A 9,111-nucleotide genomic window follows, 5' to 3' on the forward strand; every position below is an offset into this window, starting at 1 on the left:
CAGTTCCCTCCCCTCCTCCTGTTTCTAAGACTCAGCTCTTTCTCACAGTTCCTGCTATTCCAGCCTCCACCGCCACCCAACTTCTCGAACCTCTTTTTTGGTGTGAAGAGAGGAAAGGGAAATATTCTTGGCCTAAAATCAGGCCTATTGGGTGGCAGCTTCAGAGACATACATTTCAGCTGGCTCCCCATCCTTGGAGGAATACAGGCCAAGGCGAGGCCATGCTACTGACAGGTGGGTGAACGCTGGGTGGGAGATTCTAGGCGTCTGGATATAAACACCAATCTCCTGTGTGACTTCAGGCTAATGCCCTTCTCTCCCAGTGCTTCCATTTGTTCATCTGTGCTTTTGTAATGAGGCCAATGGCAGAGGCCAAGCTAGACACCAGACCACAAGTCAAGGACCAGTTTGCTGGACTTTGGCCAGGGAAGGACACTCCTCCTTTTGGCCCTGTCCCTGCACACAGTGAGTGTTCAGTGGGCATGATATGTCCCTTCCCCCATCTAGGCTGTAAAACACTACTGCCTGTCCTCAATGCCCTGCTAAAGGGTATTCCTTCGCCTCCCTGCCAGGTGACTTAGGCCTTACAGATTACTTTATCCCTCCCCATTCCATTCAGACAGCACACACTGCTTGGTCTAGGGCTCTCCAACAGAACTTTCTGCAATTATGGAAATATTCTCTACTCTGCACTGTCCAATATGGTAGCCACTAGTCACACATGGTGTTTGAACACTTGACATGTGGTTAGTATGCCTGAAGAACAGGGTTTTCTTCTTCCCCCCTTTTTCCGCCTTCCCCCCCACTCCAGTTCAAGCCCCCACTCCAGTTCAAGCCGTTGTTTCTCAGTCTAGTTGTGTAGGACACAGCTCCCTGGCCCATGCTGGTATTATGAGCCTTGCACTCCCCCCGGCTGAAGCAGTCGGTGCCTGTCGGTCGGCCGCTCACAGCAGCTCAGGGCAGCTCACACCAACCTCTGGCTGCTCACAGCAGCCCAGCTCCAGGGAGAGCTGTTGTTCACAATTTTAGCTGTAGAGGGTGCAGCTCATTGGCCCATGTGGGAATCGAACCGTGACCTCAGCGTTAGGAGCACGGTGCTCCAACCACCTGAGCCACCGGGCTGGCCCAAGAACTGCGTTTTTTATTTTGTTTAATTTTAATTTTAAAATTAAAGAAGTGACATGTGGCTAGTGGCTACCATATTGGACAGCAGAGGTTCCAGGCAGAGATTATCTTTGTCTCTTATTTACAATAAGAGTTGATAGGAGTTATCATTCATTGAGCACTTACTCTTTGCCAATTATTGCATAAGTGTTTTACAGACAGATCTCAGTGACTCCTAGAAATTCCGCTTTAAAGATGAGAAAACCAAGGCTTGAGAAGTTAGGTAAATTGGTTTCACGGTGCAGAGAAGGCTGGAGAGCCATTCAAGTGTGAGTCATGCTTTCTAGCCATTTAGGGAACTTTCTAGGACCCAGTCTGAGTGTCCTTCTACAATCACTCCACAGCACATGGCTGGCCACCAGGGCCCGGGGAGGCTTATCATTGAGTACTTATTTGTATATGTTCTTGACAAAAAGGGGAGAGGGAAGCTAATTCCATTTACTCCCCATCTCCTGGGGACCAAGGAATCCTGTCTCCCAACATCCCACCTTCAGGTATTTCTTCTCTTGCCTTTCTCCTGGACCACAGTGTCCTTTGGATCAGAAACTCAGACTTCAAATGGGTGCTATGTGCAGAGGTTTGGGTGTCACATGCAGGCCTAGAGAAAGCTTCTTGTGCTGGGAGTTGGACCTGGAAAAATCCTTGTAATTTTTAAGCAAGAAAACAAGAAATAGTATTATAATAGCTACCTTTTATTGAGCACCTACTATGCCAGGCACTTTACATACATCTGTGCTTATACTTCCCATAACAACCTGGGAGGTAGGTATTATCATCACCACTTTACATATGAGGAAACTGAGGCTCAGTGAGGTTAAGCAGCTTGCTCAAGGTCATGCAGCTTGTAGATGAGTGGTAGAATCAGCACTGGAGATGATGGCATCTGTGAGCGCCCTTAAACTTTCATTAGGCATTCTTCACACTGAGAAAATAGAGGGATGGAGCAGTGGGCAAAGGCCTGCCTTCTCTAGCCACTGAGGCTCTGGTTCTACTGTCCAAGTTGAAGGAAGCTAAGCCCTGCCTGTTTCCCACCTGCCCCCTTTGGCAAGCCACGCCTTTCACCAGACTCAGCTGTAAAGTGAGGAAAAACTCTCTGGCTGAGATTGTTCTTCTTAGAAAGGGAAAATGGCTGACATGAAAGCCCTTACCCTGTGTGTGTATTTGCAGGCAGTGATGTGAGCGTGTAGTTCATGTGCTGAAGCACACCACCACCAGAAGAACATTGTTCTCTTTTAGGCCACACCCCTGCCATGTGTACAGGGAATGAGGCAGCAGAAGAATCTTGAAAGGGCTGTTGATTTCCTTCCACAGTCCCTGGGACATCAACTGGGAGGAGGCCAATTCAACAATCAAAGCCTCAAATTTGCTGCCTGTCTCCTCCCTCCAGGTTTCTCTAGCCTCAGGGGTGCTGTGTTCATTCAGTAGATGCAGGGACATATGGTCTCTCTCTCTCTCTCTCTCTCTCTTTCTCTTGTTCTTGAGTTAAGGCACCAAGTCTAGCCTGTATGACCTTGCAAGTCTTTGCCCATCATCAGGTGGTGGCCCTGGCCCATGTGTGTACACAGATGAGTTAGTACAGTGTTAGGAGTCTCTTCACAAATGAGGGACAATGGTGATGGCTCCATGCTAAGCCCAGTCCTCCTGTATTTTGCGAGGGGACCTCCTGCCTCCTTGTCAGTAGGCCAAGTAGCCCCATCCCTTCTCACCAGCTGGGGTGGGCCCAGGTCAGCCACAGTTCAGGCCAGTGCAGGGAACTCAGGGCCTGGCTTCCAACTTCAAGAATGTGCCCTTTCTAAGTGTGGCAGGGGGCTATTTTGGGACCTTAAGGAGGATCAAGTCCTCACTTCAGATGGACGAAGATAGCCACTCAGGCCAGGATGGCAAGTGAGGTTTCTTTTTGTGCTTTTAAAACCCAACCATGTGTAACAGGAAGAGAGCTGACCTTTTTCCTCTGAACTCACTCACCCTACCCCCTACCCCAAGAAACAGGTTTCTGCAGCCTGGAGTGGGTATGGAGGGAAAGGGGGTTGTTAGGATTGTTCATTGGAGAGGGAGGTTGCTTCAGTGCCCCGTCCCCTGACCCTACAGGAGCTGGGCAGCACATTTATGTCAGCACCCACTTAGTGGGTGGTGCAGAGGTAGGGACTTTCTGGGGATCACGGTGTGATGATAATGGAGTGTTACAGGTCTGCATGAAGACTGAGATTAGTGCTGTAGGGTTTCCCGGTCCTGGGCTGGGTCAGGACACCCAGATGAAATAGGCAACCTCGTCCAAGTCAACAGGGTAATCGGTGAGCAGCACTGGTGTCTTGTCAAAAAGCTCCCCCTTATAGCTGCGCCACTTGCCTGCCGGCAGGTAGACATCGCGTTCTTGCTTGCCTGGCTCCAGTACGGGCGCCACCAGCAGCGTGTCCCCGATAAGAAACTGCGAGTCGATGCGGTGTGCGGTCTCATCGCCCGGCGCAATCCACCAGAGGGGTCGCACGATGGGGTCACCAGTGTCAGTGACCTCACCTGCCAGCTCAAGCAATAGCGGTGCCACTAGCGAGGCCCTCAGTGAGGTGAATTTGTGCGCGATGGCTACCACTTCGGAGTCGTATTGCCAGGGTGGGACCGAGAACTGCATAGCGGGCATGAAGGCGGCCACCTCCAGCCAGCGCACGTAGAGCTCGCGCTCGGGCACCTCGCCGCCGCCCGCTACACGCTCAGGCACCACGTTGCCCCCCACCATGTCCGGCAGGATGAACGGGTAGCCCAGCATGCTGACGGTGAGCACGGCAGGGATGAGGGAGCGCAGACCCAGATCGTAGCCCCACACTGAGTCGCGGTCCACCAAGCGGAAGAAGCATGAGATGTTCTGTGACTGGTAGCCCACACGGACCTCGGCCAGCGAGAAGAAGGGCAGCGCCATCTCGGTGTAGCGCCGGCTCCATATGTTGGGGTCCGGCAGCGGCCTGTAGGTGCTGAAGTCCTGCGGCAAATAGCTGACCTCGCCCGCGTCAAACTTGAAGGAGGCCACTGCATAGTGCGAGCGCAGCCGCCGCAGGTGCCCCTGGAACCAGTCGCGGGCCTCGGGGCGCGTGAAGTCGAGCACCGCTCCAATGCCATTCCACCAGCGCACTAGCGCGGGCAGTCGGCCGGTGGGTTCGCGCACGAACAGCTCGCGCTCCACGCCTTCACCAAAGGATGATGAATTGTAGTTGACGAATGGGTGTACCCAGAGCGTGACTTGAAACCCAGCGTCGCGCAGGCGGAGAAACATGTCGCTGGCGTTGGGGAACTTGGCCTCATCAAAGTCGAAGTCGCCATACGCAGGTGTGTACATGTCGTCGATTTCCAGGTGGCTGCTATTGAAGTGGTGCTGGCGGATCTGCTGGGCAAAGCGCTGCACCTTGTCTTGGTTCACCGCGCGACCATACAGCACCCACGTGGACCAGATGGGGTCCCGGAAGGTCTCGGGTGCTGGCACCCTAGACGGCTTGTTGAAATAGCGCCGCACCATGTACTTGTGGATGGAGGTGACATCTGAGCCAACACACACACGGTAGCTGAGCTCTGGCGCCGCGGCGAGGCCGGCTGGTGGCTTATAGGGCGTGTTGTGGTACCGCGCCTGCAGCCGCAGTGAGCGCTCCGTGCTGTTCCAGCCCAGGTGAAAGGGCACGGAGTCATTGACCTTGATGGCAGCTGCGCGCGACGACAGCCAGTAGCGCTCGAGGATGCCCCCGAATGCTGCATCGGAGGAGTAGACGTCGCTGGTGACGAAGGGCTGCGGCTCCTGCTGGCCTTCCAGGCGGATGGGCCAGTGCTGGGTCCTCATCTCAGCGCCACCGTACCAGTGCGCAGCTGCGTCTCCCAGGAACATGGCGTGCTCCACGGCGTGCCCTGGCGCCGCCTCTTCCCAGCGCACGCGGTAGCACATGACTGTGTCCTTAGGCCGAACAGTCTGGATGAAGAAGTGCAGCGGACGCCCATCAGCGGTGCGAGAGCAGCCCAGCAGGGCACCGTCGCGGCTGCAGGAGTCGAGGTCCAGCGCACCGGAGCGGAAGGCAAGGCGGAAGACCTGCTCGCCCTTCTGGTTACGGATGGAGAAGCCGCCAAGGTTCAGGTCCAACAGCTCCGCGCGCAGACGTTCCGCCTTGCGTAGAGAAACGCTATAGTAGCACCAGGCCACGACTGCAGCCAGCACCAGCAGCAGCCCCAGCATGGCCGAGCCCAGCAGCGGCTTCAGCTCTTTGGATGGCTTGGGCTTGACAGGCGAGAAGTTGTCAGGCAGGAAGGTGTACATGGCTGTGGCTGAGAGGGCTTCTGGACTCTTATGGCCTATGTGGCTCCCAGGGCGGCGGCGGGGGTTGGCCTGACTCTTCTCCTGAGGGTTTTCAGGCATCAGCCCTTAGTTAAGGAAGGAGCAGGCAGTGGGGCCACCTGACAAAGTCCATCTGAACCTGGCCTGCCAGAGTCTGGAAGGGGAAGAGAGAGTTGGAACTGACCTTCGCATTCCATAGTATTTCCATTTGCTGCAGCAAAAAAGAAGAGGTGTATACTTTGGAAAGGCTTGACAAGTGGCAAAGGTCAATTAGGACTTACCAGGACAATCTGTGTCTTACCCACTCTTTCTCAAGGGCCCTAATGTTTGCCAAAATTAGTCAGGACTCTAGTAGGAGAAAGGAGATGGCATGCATCCATTTTCATGGGGAAGAAACAAACAGACAGGGTCAGGGAGCTGTCAGATCACACATGGGGACAGTTCAAGCTGAAGTGAAGGGAAGGGGTCTGGAGATGGCCTGGTTTCCCAGAGATGTGGTCATGGTGGGAGAGGAGCGATAACCCAGTCAGCTCCTTGAGACCTTTAATAGGGCAGTGAGTTGGTTTCCCTGCCCCCAGAAGGGGAGAGAAGAGGAGGAACAGCTCAGGCATGGAATTTAATCTGGCGTCAGAAGCCAGATTAAACCTGGAGATTAGGGTTGGGGTCAGGAGCCTGGCTAAGGGGCCATGGTGGCTTCTCAGATCTTTTGCCCTCAAACTCCACCCTGCTCTTAAGCATTGTTCACCACGTCCATTTCCCTGCCTACCTTCCTGTTCTGCTCCCAGCACCACATCTGTGGGCCAGCTACCACCTGGCTTTAGCTCTGCCATTCGTCCACCGTCCTGCTGCCCCTGCCCTAGTTGAGGCACTGTCTTCCCTCCCCTGTATTACTGCAACACTTCTATAGCCCTCCCAGTCTGAAACTTCTTTCCCCAATGCCTGGTGCTTGTAACAACCATAGTGATCTTTCTAAAGAACTTTTGAGATCACATCTCTTCCTAGTTTAGAGAGCTGCTCATGACCTCCATGATGAAGTTCAGAAGCATAAGCTTTGCAATTGAGTCTCAAGGCATGACATGGTCTCATCTACCTTTCTGATTCCATTTCCGGCCAGGCCTAGCCTATGACTACCAAGCTCATTCCTTCTGCAACCTAAATCCATCAGGTCGTCTGCTTTAGGAGATTTCACCCACCTACGTTGGGCCAATGTCTCTCCCCAACCAACCAGCTCTCCAGGGATCAGACCTCTCCCCACCCACTACATACATTCACTCTCACAGACAGTATGCTAAATATCCAGATATGACTGCAGGGAAACAGACTTGGGGGGAGATGTGTGTCACAATCTGCTGCTCAAGACCACTGACCTTTCCTGTTTCAGCCCTCAGGGCAGAGTCTAACAAAGAAATAGCCCCAGCCAGGTGCATACACAGACACACACACTGCCAGCCAGCTGGCTGCTCTAGCTAGGGAGAAGGAGAGAGCGAGACTGGCAAACAGTAATTAGTCTCCTCCCAGATGCCAGTGTCTGTTTCTAAGTCCCCCCCAACTTCCCAGGAGATGCCAGAACTTTCAGGGTTTTCACCGCTCCTACCTCTCTCCCATGAAGATACCATCAAGAATGCCAGGTGCAGATCAGAATTTTGATCCTAGATGTCAATATACAGCTCCCCACAATGCCCCCCTAAGGCACTCTCTCAGGGCCCCATTCTCTGTGCGCCCCTCCACCACTCCCTAAGTTGTCAGTTCCAGCTGGTCTGGAACAGCCTCTTACTCCCTTCCTCTCAACCCACACAACTTAGCTTGTACAACTTTCCAACCCACTATGACTCCCCTTCCTGGAGATAGGCACAAGTTAGAAAAGCTCTCCTGGGAAATGCAGTTAGTAGCCTTTACCCGATGCCCTCAAGCTAAGCAGAACCCAAAGAAGGCCTTAGGTGGCCCAGGCCAAACCTGCTATACGTTTATATTCATTCATTCAAAACAACCACGGCCCCAATATGGGCACTAAGGGAATAAGGGCGGGAGGTCTGTATCTGAATAGGACCCGCTTCTTCTCAAAACTTTCATATTAAATCAGACCATCTCATGACCCCTGGAAGCATGGAGAGGCACAAAGGTGACCTCAAAAGCCTTTTCCAGCACTTAAGTTCTGAGAATTTTAACTTTCTAGGATTCTAAGATTCTTTGATGAAAGACAGAAGCCCACAGACCTGGGCACCCACTCCATGCAGGTCTCCCTGTGCTGGTCTCCCAAATGCCACCACAGCAGCCACCCTAACATTAATGCAGAAGAGGAGGCATAGCTATAGTACCCAGTGCAAAGATGAAGAAACAGTGGCCCAAACAGAAAACAGAAATTGCTTGAAGTCACCCAAGGAGCAAGGTTGCCTGAATCCAAAATCCCAGATTAACACTACACAGCATAAGTTTTAGGAGATGGGAGGTAATAGTCTGACAGGCTGTCTGCATACAGCAGAGGAGAGCTCTGTGGTCAAGAGGCTGGGACAGGCTTCCATTAAAGTGGGTGTGGGCATGGTGAGGCCTGTTTCCCAAAGGGCTGGCGCTGCTGCTTGCTCCAGGAAGACTTCTTGAGGGTGGGACAGGGGCAACTTTAATGGCATCTGGTACCAGGGCTGTGGGGGAAGAACTGTGGTTCTGGTGTTAAGGGTGGCGCTAGAGATCCCTGTAATCTGCAGCATTTGCCATCCGACCAACCACAGGCTAATGCTGGCAGGTGGGGTCTGCCCTAGTCAAGCCTCTCTCCACTGAACACTCAACCTCAATCTTGTCTGCCAGTCCCTAGTCGGGTATGAGGGGGTGGGCCCGTCCTGGCTCAATTGAAGGGAGGCCATTCCAAGCTGAGTCGTTTGTCGAACACAGTTCCCAGGGGAATGTGTGAAAATGTCAAAGGCAACTCGATATGGCCCATCTCCCGGTCCTGCTCAGCGGCGGGGTCCGGGGGAATCGAGTGACTGCGCCTACAGCCTGGAAATACTCTACCCCCACCCCTAGGGCCCCGCCCAACAGCTACAAAATCCAAAGGGACAGACTGAGGTCAAGGGGCCTGTCTCCCATTGGAATCCGCGGCAACTCAGGTGTCCCCCCCACTCAGCGGTATGAGCGAAAGTTAAGGAAGTGTGCTCCCTCAGAAACTCCCCAAGGTCCTCCCGCTGGGCTCACTCACGGCAGTGACCCCAGAAGTGGGGGTGAAGGGAGGCTCCTGCAGATATCCACGCTAGCCGGAGTTGAGCTGCTACTGCGCGGAGCGGAGCGCTGCCCAGTTGGGGACAGCCGAGGCCCTCCTCGGGTCCCGCCCTCTGGCTGCCCGGCCACGCCCGGGTCATTCGGTCTCGCCTGGGGAACTCGGAGTCCAGCCCAGCTCCTGGCGTCCGACCCCTCCTCCCACATTGTCACGAGGGCTTGAGGCCCCGCCCCTTGGCCCCCAGGTTCCTCCCATGCTCTGTGCCCAGCTCCCGGCATCTCAGGCCAGCCGCAAGCCGGGTACCTTCTGGCTCCGCCCCCGCCATCAGGCCCGCCCCCGCTGGGCCGTTGCTTACCCTCCTGTGGGCGGGGCTATGCTCTACGCCTACTGGGAAATGTAGTTCTGGAGAAAGGAGCAGCTGTAGAAAGTTGAGGTTCTT

General features: G+C 54.2%; 1 protein-coding gene across 2 annotated transcripts; it reads right to left on the reverse strand.

The window, feature by feature from the left end:
- Positions 1 to 1,843: 1,843 nt before the first annotated feature.
- MYORG (myogenesis regulating glycosidase (putative)) lies at positions 1,844 to 8,862 on the reverse strand. 2 transcript variants are annotated; one of them, XM_033123125.1, is made up of 2 exons: positions 8,655 to 8,862; positions 1,844 to 5,621 (listed from the first exon to the last, which is right to left on the reverse strand). In XM_033123125.1, the coding sequence occupies exon 2, from the start codon at positions 5,546 to 5,548 to the stop codon at positions 3,404 to 3,406; it is 2,145 nt and encodes a 714-aa protein (XP_032979016.1). In that variant the 5' UTR covers positions 5,549 to 5,621; positions 8,655 to 8,862; the 3' UTR covers positions 1,844 to 3,403. The 2 variants fall into 2 exon arrangements, with proteins under 2 accessions (XP_032979016.1, XP_032979015.1); XM_033123124.1 differs by having other exon boundaries at positions 1,844 to 5,678.
- Between the last annotated feature and the right edge of the window lie 249 nt (positions 8,863 to 9,111).

Source organism: Rhinolophus ferrumequinum, chromosome 12 (genome assembly GCF_004115265.2).
Source record: "Rhinolophus ferrumequinum isolate MPI-CBG mRhiFer1 chromosome 12, mRhiFer1_v1.p, whole genome shotgun sequence".
Lineage (NCBI taxonomy): Eukaryota > Metazoa > Chordata > Mammalia > Chiroptera > Rhinolophidae > Rhinolophus > Rhinolophus ferrumequinum.

Coding starts and splice junctions, on each gene's coding strand:
- MYORG (XM_033123125.1), bottom strand. CDS start 5,548: ATGCCTGAAAACCCTCAGGAGAAGAGTCAGGCCAACCCCCGCCGCCGC.